Source organism: Oncorhynchus clarkii, chromosome 29 (assembly GCF_045791955.1).
Source record: "Oncorhynchus clarkii lewisi isolate Uvic-CL-2024 chromosome 29, UVic_Ocla_1.0, whole genome shotgun sequence".
Classification (NCBI taxonomy): domain Eukaryota; kingdom Metazoa; phylum Chordata; class Actinopteri; order Salmoniformes; family Salmonidae; genus Oncorhynchus; species Oncorhynchus clarkii.
The window spans coordinates 37,990,827-38,005,383 of record NC_092175.1 but is presented as its reverse complement, the minus strand read 5'-3'; the positions used below and the strand labels follow the sequence as shown (position 1 = coordinate 38,005,383).

At 40.5% G+C, this 14,557-nt stretch overlaps 1 protein-coding gene across 1 annotated transcript in view; it reads left to right on the top strand.

Annotated features, from left to right (window-relative positions):
- The window catches only part of LOC139388226 (replication protein A 70 kDa DNA-binding subunit-like), a 106,411-nt gene extending 94,535 nt beyond the window's left edge, over positions 1-11,876 (top strand). The window contains exons 17-18 of the mRNA XM_071134775.1: positions 1-63; positions 10,676-11,876. The exon at positions 1-63 is cut by the window's left edge and continues 24 nt beyond it. Of these exons, the coding sequence (XP_070990876.1) occupies positions 1-63; positions 10,676-10,777 (165 nt within the window). The 3' untranslated portion in view covers positions 10,778-11,876. The remainder of the gene's footprint in view (positions 64-10,675) is intronic.
- The last annotated feature ends 2,681 nt before the right edge of the window (positions 11,877-14,557 follow it).

Here is a 14,557-nt window from a genome sequence, read left to right as displayed (position 1 = left end):
TTCCAGAAGGTCAACTTCACCACACACATCTTCCGCAACAGAGTCAAGCTGGAGACGTACAACGTGAGTACACACGCACATCTCGAAAACACACACACATCTAGAAACATATACACACACACACACATACACACACAGTCATGGAGAACGGGCCATTACCATAGAAACAGAATCTTATTATGTGGTCATCACTTAGGGAATATGACCAAACAATGCCACTAATGCATTCATTACCTTTAATTAACCACCAATTACTGTTTGTAATTTGCCATCTCATCCTCGTTAGCTTAATTAATCAAAGGTTAATTAGCTGCTAATACAAGTAACACGTTACCATAGAGACACAATGGTCCAGTGCAGGGCTATTCAACTTGCGGCCCATGGGCCAGATCTTACCCATTTATCATTTTAGAATGGCCAATTCTGAACATTAAGAAAACAAATCAAAAATCCTGTATTTAGTGCCAAAAGGAGCCTATTCAGGGCCTTCAATAGTCTCAAATGGGAGAATCTGCTTTCCTGTAGTCCCGCCCACTAATTATTGTCAGTCAATATCACCCAACATACCAGTTACAGCCAATCAGAGCCACTAACAGGGGTACAGGGTATGTCTGTTCGTCTATCGGATGAGATCGCTACACTCCCTGATACACCAGAGTGTGCTTTGCACTTAACTTAGCAGTGAGTTAACAAAAACCATGGGCTCAGTTATGGCTATGATAAACTTTATCCGATCAACATCTAGCCTGCGACATCACTCTACTTTTACATAACGAGGTTTGGTGGCTAAGCAAGGATAATAATGTATGTAGTATGTAGTTCTTATCAGATGTATATGTTCGTATGACATCTTCACTCAATTGAATCGACTTAATTTGGAATACAGGGAAGGGATTAGACAGTTTTACACGTGATTGAAAAACGTACTTCTTTTCAACATATATGTTATTTTCTTCTCTGATTTGAGCCCAAATAAAACAATCCGTTACTATCTTCAGTCATCACCAGTACAGATGACTCCCGTGATGTTAAGAGTTTAGCTTTAGGCCTACTTTGCAAAGAGATTTGACGAGTTTAAGTCCCCCACAGAGGTGCTGAAGAACGTTCTATACTGATACGACGGGAGAGAGACTTCTCCGGCTAAAAGCTGGTCAACTGAGATATGAGTAAAATATTTCCTATGTGCAAATAAAAACAAAAGGTGAAGTGATGTATGTAAAACGGACAGGAAGTAGAAAACAATGAATGTGATGGTTGTCAACTGTCTTATAATGACAAATGTGTTCCATCATTTCAACAATGTGAAACAGCGAATTAGGCTAATAGTAAAGCACTTCAAATGAACTTTTAGGAAACATTTTAATAAAAGAGCTGTGGTTAAGGGCGCTCTACTGCAGCGCCAGCTGTGCCACCAGAGACCCTGGGTTCGCGCCCAGGCTCTGTCGTAACCGGCCGCGACCGGGAGGTCCGTGGGGCGACGCACAATTGGCCTAGCTTCCCCGGGTTAGGGAGGGTTTGGCCGGTAGGGATATTCTTGTCTCATCGCGCACCAGCGACTCCTGTGGCGGGCCGGGCGCAGTGCACGCTAACCAAGGTTGCCAGGTGCACGGTGTTTCCTCCGACACATTGGTGCGGATGGCTTCCGGGTTGGATGGGCGCTGTGTTAAGAAGCAGTGCGGCTTGGTTGGGTTGTGTATCGGAGGACGCATGACTTTCAACCTTCGTCTCTCCCGAGCCCGTACGGGAGTTGTAGCGATGAGACAAGATAGTAGCTACTAAAAACAAATGGGCACCACGAAATTGGGAAGAAAAAGGGGTAAAAGAAAAAAAGAAATAAAGAGCTTTATAAGATTATATTTCTGTTTGTTCATTGTTTTTTACACCAGTTTTAGGAAGAGTAATCACATGTAGAAAATGTCTGGACCCCCTTTAAATAACCTTTTTCAAATCTGGCCTCGTAACAATATAGTTGAATAGCCCTGGACCTGTGGCATAGTTTATACAGACATATATACAGAGACAGACTATATAAGGCCTGTTAGCTGTTCATATATACAGAGACAGACTATGTAAGTCTTGTTAGCTGTTCATATTTTTGTTTAATTTTTTTATTTTACCTTTATTTAACTAGGCAAGTCAGTTAAGAACAAATTCTTATTTTACAATGACGGCCTAGGAACAGTGGGTTAACTGCCTGTTCAGGGGCAGAACAACAGATTTGTACCTTGTATGTACGGAGGCAGACTATATAAGGCCTGTTAGCTGTTCATATGTACAGAGACAGACTATATAATGCCTGTTAACTGTTCATATGTACGGAGACAGACTATATAATGCCTGTTAACTGATCATATGTACAGAGACAGACTATATAATGCCTGTTAACTGTTCATATGTACGGAGACAGACTATATAATGCCTGTTAACTGTTCATATGTACGGAGACAGACTATATAATGCCTGTTAACTGTTCATATGTACGGAGACAGACTATATAAGGCCTGTTAGCTGTTCATATGTACGGAGACAGACTATATAATGCCTGTTAGCTGTTCATATATACGGAGACAGACTATATAATGCCTGTTAACTGTTCATATGTACGGAGACAGACTATATAAGGCCTGTTAACTGTTCATATGTACGGAGACAGACTATATAAGGCCTGTTAACTGTTCATATGTACGGAGACAGACTATATAAAGCCTGTTAACTGTTCATATGTACAGAGACAGACTATATAATGCCTGTTAACTGTTCATATGTACGGAGACAGACTATATAAGGCCTGTTAGCTGTTCATATATACAGAGACAGACTATATAAGGCCTGTTAACTGTTCATATGTACGGAGACAGACTATATAAGGCCTGTTAACTGTTCATATATACAGAGACAGACTATATAAGGCCTGTTAGCTGTTCATATGTACGGAGACAGACTATATAATGCCTGTTAACAGTTCATATGTACGGAGACAGACTATATAATGCCTGTTAACTGTTCATATGTACAGAGACAGACTATATAATGCCTGTTTTAACTGTTCATATGTACAGAGACAGACTATATAATGCCTGTTAACTGTTCATATGTACAGAGACAAACTATATAAGGCCTGTTAACTGTTCATATGTACGGAGACAGACTATATAATGCCTGTTAACTGTTCATATGTACAGAGACAGACTATATAATGCCTGTTAACTGTTCATATGTACAGAGACAGACTATATAATGCCTTTTAACTGTTCATATGTACGGAGACAGACTATATAATGCCTGTTAACTGTTCATATGTACGGAGGCAGACTATATAAGGCCTGTTAACTGTTCATATGTACAGAGACAGACTATATAATGCCTGTTAACTGTTCATATGTACGGAGACAGACTATATAATGCCTGTTAACTGTTCATATGTACGGAGACAGACTATATAAGGCCTGTTAACTGTTCATATGTACGGAGACAGACTATATAATGCCTGTTAACTGTTCATATGTACGGAGACAGACTATATAAGGCCTGTTAACTGTTCATATGTACGGAGACAGACTATATAAGGCCTGTTAACTGTTCATATGTACGGAGACAGACTATATAATGCCTGTTAACTGTTCATATGTACGGAGACAGACTATATAAAGCCTGTTAACTGTTCATATGTACAGAGACAGACTATATAAGGCCTGTTAACTGTTCATATGTACGGAGACAGACTATATAATGCCTGTTAACTGTTCATATGTACGGAGACAGACTATATAAGGCCTGTTAACTGTTCATATGTACGGAGACAGACTATATAAGGCCTGTTAACTGTTCATATGTACGGAGACAGACTATATAAGGCCTGTTAACTGTTCATATGTACGGAGACAGACTATATAAGGCCTGTTAGCTGTTCATATATACAGAGACAGACTATATAAGGCCTGTTAACTGTTCATATGTACGGAGACAGACTATATAATGCCTGTTAACTGTTCACATGTACGGAGACAGACTATATAATGCCTGTTAACTGTTAATATATACAAACTATATAAGGCCTGTTAGCTGTTCATATATACAGAGACAGACTATATAAGGCCTGTTAGCTGTTCATATATACAGAGACAGACTATATAAGGCCTGTTAGCTGTTCATATGTACGGAGACAGACTATATAAGGCCTGTTAGCTGTTCATATGTACAGAGACAGACTATATAATGCCTGTTAACTGTTCATATGTACGGAGACAGACTATATAATGCCTGTTAACTGATCATATGTACAGAGACAGACTATATAATGCCTGTTAACTGTTCATATGTACGGAGACAGACTATATAATGCCTGTTAACTGATCATATGTACAGAGACAGACTATATAATGCCTGTTAACTGTTCATATGTACGGAGACAGACTATATAATGCCTGTTAACTGTTCATATGTACGGAGACAGACTATATAATGCCTGTTAACTGTTCATATGTACGGAGACAGACTATATAAGGCCTGTTAGCTGTTCATATGTACGGAGACAGACTATATAATGCCTGTTAGCTGTTCATATATACGGAGACAGACTATATAATGCCTGTTAACTGTTCATATGTACGGAGACAGACTATATAAGGCCTGTTAACTGTTCATATGTACGGAGACAGACTATATAAGGCCTGTTAACTGTTCATATGTACGGAGACAGACTATATAAAGCCTGTTAACTGTTCATATGTACAGAGACAGACTATATAAGGCCTGTTAGCTGTTCATATGTACGGAGACAGACTATATAATGCCTGTTAACAGTTCATATGTACGGAGACAGACTATATAATGCCTGTTAACTGTTCATATGTACAGAGACAGACTATATAATGCCTGTTTTAACTGTTCATATGTACAGAGACAGACTATATAATGCCTGTTAACTGTTCATATGTACGGAGACAGACTATATAATGCCTGTTAACTGTTCATATGTACAGAGACAGACTATATAATGCCTGTTAACTGTTCATATGTACAGACACAGACTATATAATGCCTTTTAACTGTTCATATGTACGGAGACAGACTATATAATGCCTGTTAACTGTTCATATGTACGGAGGCAGACTATATAAGGCCTGTTAACTGTTCATATGTACAGAGACAGACTATATAATGCCTGTTAACTGTTCATATGTACGGAGACAGACTATATAATGCCTGTTAACTGTTCATATGTACGGAGACAGACTATATAAGGCCTGTTAACTGTTCATATGTACGGAGACAGACTATATAATGCCTGTTAACTGTTCATATGTACGGAGACAGACTATATAAGGCCTGTTAACTGTTCATATGTACGGAGACAGACTATATAAGGCCTGTTAACTGTTCATATGTACGGAGACAGACTATATAAGGCCTGTTAACTGTTCATATGTACGGAGACAGACTATATAATGCCTGTTAACTGTTCATATGTACGGAGACAGACTATATAAGGCCTGTTAACTGTTCATATGTACGGAGACAGACTATATAAGGCCTGTTAACTGTTCATATGTACGGAGACAGACTATATAAGGCCTGTTAACTGTTCATATGTACGGAGACAGACTATATAAGGCCTGTTAGCTGTTCATATATACAGAGACAGACTATATAAGGCCTGTTAACTGTTCATATGTACGGAGACAGACTATATAATGCCTGTTAACTGTTCACATGTACGGAGACAGACTATATAATGCCTGTTAACTGTTAATATATACAAACTATATAAGGCCTGTTAGCTGTTCATATATACAGAGACAGACTATATAAGGCCTGTTAGCTGTTCATATATACAGAGACAGACTATATAAGGCCTGTTAGCTGTTCATATGTACGGAGACAGACTATATAAGGCCTGTTAGCTGTTAATATATACAAACTATATAAGGCCTGTTAACTGTTCATATGTACGGAGACAGACTATATAAGGCCTGTTAGCTGTTAATATATACAAACTATATAAGGCCTGTTAGCTGTTCATATATACAGAGACAGACTATATAAGGCCTGTTAGCTGTTCATATGTACGGAGACAGACTATATAAGGCCTGTTAGCTGTTCATATGTACGGAGACAGACTATATAATGCCTGTTAACTGTTCATATGTACGGAGACAGACTATATAAGGCCTGTTAACTGTTCATATATACAAACTATATGAGGCCTGTTAGCTGTTCATATATACAGAGACAGACTATATAAGGCCTGTTAGCTGTTCATATGTACAGAGACAAAATATATGTCTTGTTAGCTGTTCATATGTACGGAGACAGAATATCAAGTCAAATTAAATTTGATTGGTCCCATACACATGGTTCGCAGATGTTAATGCAAGTGTAGCAAAATGCTTGTGCTTCTGCCTCCGACAGTAGAGTAATATCTAACAAGTATTCTAACAATTCCCCAACATCTTCCTAATACAGACATATCTAAAAAGGGGGAATGAGAATACGTACATATAAATATATGGATTAGCGATGGCCAAGCGGCATAGGCAAGGTGCAACTAGATGGTATAAAATACAGTATATAGATGTGATATGAGTAATGTAAGAAATGTAAACATTATTAAAGTGCCATTGTTTAAAGTGACTAGTGATCCATTTTGTTAAAGTGGCCAGTGATTTTCAGTGTAGGCAGCAGCCTCTCTGAGTTAGTGATTGCTGTTTAGCCTTGAGATAGAAGCTATTCTTCATTCTTTCGGTCCCAGCTTTAATGCACTGACCTCACCTTCAAATACAACAGCTAACAGCTTGTTAGCTGTTGTATTTGTACTGTAGATATCTAGTGGTGTAATAATGTTATATGATGCACTGTTGTATCTTTTTTTTAATGTGTGATATAAGTGCCTTAAAGTGTTTGGACCCCAGGAAGAATAGCTGCTGTGTTGGCAGGAACGAATGGGGATCCATAATAAACCCCAAGAAGAGTAGCTGCTGTCTTGGCAGGAATGAATGGGGATCCATAATAAACCCCAGGAAGAGTAGCTGCTGTCTTGGCAGGAGCGAATGGGGATCCATAATAAACCCCAGGAAGAGTAGCTGCTGCCTTGGCAGGAACGAATGGGGATCCATAATAAACCCCAGGAAGAGTAGCTGCTGTCTTGGCAGGAATGAATGGGGATCCATAATAAACCCCAGGAAGAGTAGCTGCTGTCTTGGCAGGAACCAATGGGGATCCATAATAAACCCCAGGAAGAGTAGCTGCTGTCTTGGCAGGAACCAATGGGGATCCATAATAAACCCCAGGAAGAGTAGCTGCTGTCTTGGCAGGAATGAATGGGGATCCATAATAAACCCCAGGAAGAGTAGCTGCTGTCTTGGCAGGAACTAATGGGGATCCATAATAAACCCAGGAAGAGTAGCTGCTGTCTTGGCAGGAATGAATGGGGATCCATAATAAACCCAGGAAGAGTAGCTGCTGTCTTGGCAGGAATGAATGGGGATCCATAATAAATACAAATACAATAAGAGACAGACTATATAAGGCTTGTTAGCTGTTCAAATGTAACCCCAAATGGCACAGCGGTCTAAGCCACTGTATCTCAGTGCTGGAGGCGTCAATACAGACACTCTGGTTCGAATCCAGGCTGTATCACAACCGGCCGTAATTGGGAGTCCCATAGGGTGGCGCACAACTGGCCAAGTGACGTCCGGGTTTGGCCGGTGTAGGCCGTCATTGTAAATAAGAATTTGTTCTTAACAGACTTGCCTAGTTAAATAAATTAATAAATATACAGTAACACCCAATAGACACAGCATATTGGTCTAGTGTTTTAATAGAAGCAGCATATTGGTCTACTGTTTTATTAGAAGCAGCATATGGACCCATTGGTCTAGTGTTTTAATAGAAGCAGCATATGGACCCATTGGTCTAGTGTTTTAATAGAAGCAGCATATTGGTCTAGTGTTTTATTAGAAGCAGCATATGGACCCATTGGTCTAGTGTTTTAATAGAAGCAGCATATGGACCCATTGGTCTAGTGTTTTAATAGAAGCAGCATATTGGTCTAGTGTTTTAATAGAAGCAGCATATGGACCCATTGGTCTAGTGTTTTAATAGAAGCAGCATATTGGTCTAGTGTTTTAATAGAAGCAGCATATGGACCCATTGGTCTAGTGTTTTAATAGAAGCAGCATATGGACCCATTGGTCTAGTGTTTTAATAGAAGCAGCATATGGACCCATAGGTCTAGTGTTTTAATAGAAGCAGCATATTGGTCTAGTGTTTTAATAGAAGCAGCATATGGACCCATTGGTCTAGTGGTTTAATAGAAGCAGCATATTGGTCTAGTGTTTTAATAGAAGCAGCATATGGACCCATTGGTCTAGTGTTTTAATAGAAGCAGCATATGGACCCATTGGTCTAGTGTTTTAATAGAAGCAGCATATGGACCCATTGGTCTAGAATCAGCATATGGACCCATTGGTCTAGAAGCAGCATATGGACCCAATGGTCTAGAAAGCATATATATTGAGAGATATTCTGACATATACATACACTAGACAGCATGTTGTCAGTGTGTGAGCTGAGGTTCAGTATTTAAAACTCAGCAGGTGTATCATGAAGGTGTTATGTCACCATGGCAGGTGTTTTATGAAGGTGTTATGTCTTATGTCACCATGGCAGGTGTTTTATAAAGGTGTTATGTCACCGTGGCAGGTGTTTTATGAAGGTGTTATGTCTTATGTCACCATGGCAGGTGTTTTATGAAGGTGTTATGTCACCATGGCAGGTGTTTTATGAAGGTGTTATGTCTTATGTCACCATGGCAGGTGTTTTATAAAGGTGTTATGTCACCATGGCAGGTGTTTTATGAAGATGTTATGTCACCGTGGCAGGTGTTTTATAAAGGTGTTATGTCTTATGTCACCATGGCAGGTGTTTTATGAAGGTGTTATGTCACCATGGCAGGTGTTTTATGAAGATGTTATGTCACCGTGGCAGGTGTTTTATAATGATGTTATGTCTTATGTCACCGTGGCAGGTGTTTTATAATGATGTTATGTCTTATGTCACCGTGGCAGGTGTTTTATGAAGATGTTATGTCACCGTGGCAGGTGTTTTATAATGATGTTATGTCTTATGTCACCGTGGCAGGTGTTTTATGAAGGTGTTATGTCACCATGGCAGGTGTTTTATGAAGATGTTATGTCACCGTGGCAGGTGTTTTATAATGATGTTATGTCTTATGTCACCGTGGCAGGTGTTTTATAATGATGTTATGTCTTATGTCACCGTGGCAGGTGTTTTATGAAGATGTTATGTCTTATGTCACCGTGGCAGGTGTTTTATGAAGGTGTTATGTCACCACAGCGTTTAATGCAGTTTCCAATTTAGACTCAAGTGCCTCTGTGTCTTAGAAATCGTTTCTGAAGTGTGAAGTGCTGAGGATGGAATGGAATAAGTGTGCTTCTGAACGGAATAAATTAGTGTCTGAAGTGAAGTGAATGAAATTAGTGATTGTCATAGAGGTTTGTGTGTGTGTGTGTGTGTGTGTGTGTGTGTGTGTGTGTGACTAATAGATTTGAGTAGATTGTGATAGTGATGTGGGTGTGGGAGATGTCAAAGGAAAAAGCTGTCACTCTCTGATCCACCGCCCTTTTAAAGAGCACTGTTATTCAATTATAATGAAATCATATTAAATTAGTTGTCATCGACTGTCAAGTGGTCTTGTTTTCCCCCCACCCCCCCCCCCCCCCCCCCCTCCTCCTCTCCTCAGGTACACTCACAGAGGAAATATTAAATGGAATGATGAATCACATCAGTTAATGGGAAAGTTAGAGACCATTCAGGAGTCAACTCAGCTGAGTCTTCCTGGTTGTCTATGAGCCATCCCCTGCATCTGTTACTGTGTGATTCAGGAGTCAACCCAGCTGAGTCTTGCTGGTTGTCTATGCGCTGTCCCCTGCATCTGTTACTGTGTGAATTAGGAGTCAACCCAGCTGAGTCTTGCTGGTTGTCTATGTGTCGTCCCCTGCATCTGTTACTGTGTGATTCAGGAGTCAACCCAGCTGAGTCTTGCTGGTTGTCTATGCGCCGTCCCCTGCATCTGTTACTGTGTGAATTAGGAGTCAACCCAGCTGAGTCTTGCTGGTTGTCTATGCGCCGTCCCCTGCATCTGTTACTGTGTGAATTAGGAGTCAACCCAGCTGAGTCTTGCTGGTTGTCTATGTGTCGTCCCCTGCATCTGTTACTGTGTGAATTAGGAGTCAACCCAGCTGAGTCTTGCTGGTTGTCTATGTGTCGTCCCCTGCATCTGTTACTGTGTGAATCTGGAGTCAACCTTGCTGGTTGCAAATGCGCCATTTCCTGAATAACTCACTAATGAGTTATTATCATTTGATTTGAAAGGTGAAAAGTCAGATGTGTTGCAGGCCATCTTTAAGTTTGGGTTTTGTTTGTTTCCCATCATGAACGGGCAAAAAAAAACAATACTCTCGGCAACCGATTTGTCTGTCCAGGAGACACTAACCAAACACAGGATAAATACTGATATGTGTAAACACTACTCTCGCTACATCTAGGGGTTCTAACCAAACACAGGATAAATACTGATATGTGTAAACACTACTCTCGCTACATCTAGGGGTTCTAACCAAACACAGGTTAAATACTGATATGTGTGTTTCAGGATGAGTCCCGTGTGAAGGCCATGGTGATGGAGGTGAAACCAGTGGACCACAGAGAGTACAGCAGGAGACTCATCAGCAACATCAGGAATATGGCCGCCTAAAGAATTGTTACTTTGATTGTGTTACTTTTTATTTTTATTTGACTATTTTTACTTTAATTTATTTAGTCATTATTTTCTTAAGTCTTTTTTGAAACTGAATTGTCAGTTAACCTTAAGGGCTTGTAAGTAAGCATTTCACCATACCATACCATATTCTATTCTATTCTATTGTATTCGGAGCATGTGACAAATTTGATTTGATTTAAACATTAACCATTAGAGGGAACAATTCAAAACCTACCTAAGATCAGTGTTTAGGGGAAACTCAACCCCACACCCAGAATGATACACTCAACTGAACAAAATGGCCGCCTAAACACAGAGCCAGTTGACATTCATACTTTTACTGTCTGGTCCTGTATCTCTACAATTAAGCCACAACATTGCAGAAACTGAACAAGGAGATATTTTATTTGTCTCCATTTGATCTAATTTACATTTGATTATAGACTAAATAAATAGTCTACATGTCACGTAGAGTAGGCCAGAAGGCCTAACTGAAAAACCTAACCTCTATCAAATATAAAGATGGCGTAGCCGCAAAAGTTCTTCTGTGCTTCAGGGTGTTTATTTACATAGTGAAGCAGAAACAAAAACAGCCATCCAAAGCATCCATTATGGGGCCAGCTTAAAAACAATGCTTCCCCCCCATCAACAGCTAATTCCCAAAATGACTCCCCTTTGAACTGAAAGAGAGGCTCCTTTTGTAGGGGAAGCCCCTCCCATCAGAACATAATCAGCACTAATTAATTAAGCAATTACTTGTTCAAGGCCTACATTTTCCATTCAGCTAAACATACTAAAGTCTATACATTGCAACATGTTTTTCATGACATAATATACCAATATAACATTTACAAAATCACATTACTACTGACATGGTGTCTTTCAATGTGTTAATTTACATTAACGAGCCATTCGGGACAGGCACTACAAAGTCAGCCTGATTGCCTTAGCTCAGGTCCTTATCCCAGCATACCCAGAAGCTACAGAGATGGAGAGAGGAACAGAACCAAACAAACAACGCGCTCATCCATAACATTGCTAAGTGTAATAAATGTTGCTTAAGTTAAACATGAACACTTGTCTGTATACTCTTTATACCATAACCGGGTACTGACGGGAGGTAAGTGTGAAATGTATGTACTAAGATAGGGACGTTAACTTGTGTGTCGACCCACATTGTTAACTTATCTGATAACGGAGCAGGGAGGTGCGACGAATGTGTGTTTTAGTGTACCAAATGCTGCCTGCGGCCTGTGACGGACTTCTCCGTCACACTATACTTCTGCCATTTAGCAGACACTTTTATCCAAAGTGAATTAGTCTCCATACATTTTATAGATGGGTGATCCCAGGATTCAAACTCACAACCATTGCCACAGTAAGCGCCATGCTCTACTGACTGAGCCAAGCAGGGCCAGTTGGCAGCTAGTTTGTCACTATTTTCACTTCTTTTGGACAAAGTCCTTTTGTATGAATACCTTGTAAACATTGTTCATCGTTAGAATTCTCCACAGGAAATGCCACGTAATTTTTATTTTGTTTATTTATTTAACCTTTATTTTATCAGGGAGTCTTTTACAGATGAGCCCTGAATTACATAAATTACAGAAAAAACACACACATCAATATCAATATAAATACAAAATAGAAGCAGAAAGAAAAACAGGATCATAAAAAACAAACACTTTCATTTTTTTTTTTTTTTAAATATATAAAGACAGTGTATGCAAATGAAGTAGGAGAAGGGAGGCAATAAATAGGCCACAGTGGCGAAATAATTACAATATAGCAATTAAACACAGGAGTGATAGATGTACAAGTAGAGATACTGGGGTGCAAGGTAGCAAAATAAATCAAATCAATAACAGAATGGGGATTAGGTAGTTCTATGGGCTATTTACAGATGGGCTATGTACAGGTTCAGTGATCTGTGTGCTGCTCTGACAGCTGGTGCTTAAAGCTAGTGAGGGAAATATGAGTCTCCAGCTTCAGTGATTTTTGAAATTCATTCCAGTCATTGGCAGCAGAGAACTGGAAGGAAAGGTGGCCGAAGGAGGAATTGGCTTTGGGGGTGACCAGTGAAATATGCCTGCTGGAGTGCGTGCTATGGGTGGGTGTTGCTATGGTGACCACTGAGCTGAGATAAGGCGTGGCTTTACCTAGCAAAGACTTACATGTGACCTGGAGCCAGTGGGTTTGGCGATGCATATGAAGCGAGGGCCAGCCAACGAGAGCGTACAGTTCGCAGTGGTGGGTAGTATATGGGGCTTTGCTGACAAAACGGATGGCACTGTGATAGACTGCATCCATTTTGAGTAGAGTGTTGGAGGCTATTTTGTAAATGACATCGTCAAAATCAAGGATCGGTAGGATAGTCAGTTTTACGAGGGTATGTTTGGCAGCATGAGTGAAGGATGCTTTTGTTGCGAAATAGGAAGCCGATTCTAGATTTAATTTTGGATTGGAGATGCTTAATGTGAGTCGGGAAGGAGAGTTTACAGTCTAACCAGACACCTAGGTATTTGTAGTTGTCCACATATTCTAAGTCAGAGCCGTCCAGAGTAGTGATGCTGGACAGCTCGTAAACCAGATTGCATAGCGGAGAAGGTACTGTGGGATTTGAAATGGTCAGTGATCTATTTGTTAACATGGCTTTCGAAGACCTTAGGTAGGATAGATTTAGGTCTGTAGCAGTTTGGGTCTAGAGTGTCTCTTCCTTTGAAGAGGGGCATGACCGCGGCAGCTTTCCAATTCTTGGGGATCTCAGATGATACGAAAGAGGTTGAACAGGCTAGGAATAGGGGTTGCAACAATTTCAGCTGATAATTTTAGAAAGAGAGAGTCCAGATTGTCTAGCCAGGCTGATTTGTAGGGGTTCAGATTTTACAGCTCTTTCAGAACATCAGCTATCTGGATTTGAGTGAAGGAGAAGTGGGGAGGCTTGGGAAAGTTGCTGTGGAGGGTGCAGGGCTGTTGACCGGGGTAGGGGCAGCCAGGTGGAAAGCATGGCCAGTCGTAGAAAAATTATTCTCCATGGACTTCAGTGTCCCAGAACTTTTTGGAGTTTGTGCTGCAATAGGCAAATGTCTGTTTGAAAAAGCTAGCCTTTGCTTTCCCAACTTCCTTTGTCTTTTGGTTCCTAACTTCCCTGAAAAGTTGCATATCGCGAGGGCTATTTGATGCTAATGCAGTATGCCACAGAATGTTTTTGTGCCGGTCAAGTGCAGTCAGGTCTGGAGTGAACCAAGGGCTATATCTGTTCCTGGTTCTGCATTTTTTGAATGGGGGATGCTTATTTAAGATAGTGAGGGAAGCACTTTTAAAGAATAACCAGGCATCTTCTACTGACGGAATGAGGTCAATATCCTTCCAGGATACCCGGGCCAGGTCGATTAGAAAGGCCTGCTCGCTGAAGTGTTTTAGGGAGCATTTGACAGTGATGAGGGGTGGTCGTTTGACCGCAGACCCATTACGGACGCAGGCAATGAGGCAGTGATCGCTGAGATCCTGGTTGAAGACAGCAGAGGTGTATTTGGAGGGCATGTTGGATAGGATGATATTGTCTCTGTTTACAGATTTGGGGTTGGACCTGGTAGGTTCATTTATAATTTGTGTTAGATTGAGGGCATCAAGCTTAGATTGTAGGATGGCCGGGGTGTTAAGCATGTCCCACTTTAGGTCACCTAACAGCACGATCTCTGAAGATAGATGAGGGGCAATCAATTCACATATGGTGTCCAGGGCACAGCTGGGGGCAGAGGGTGGTCTATAGCA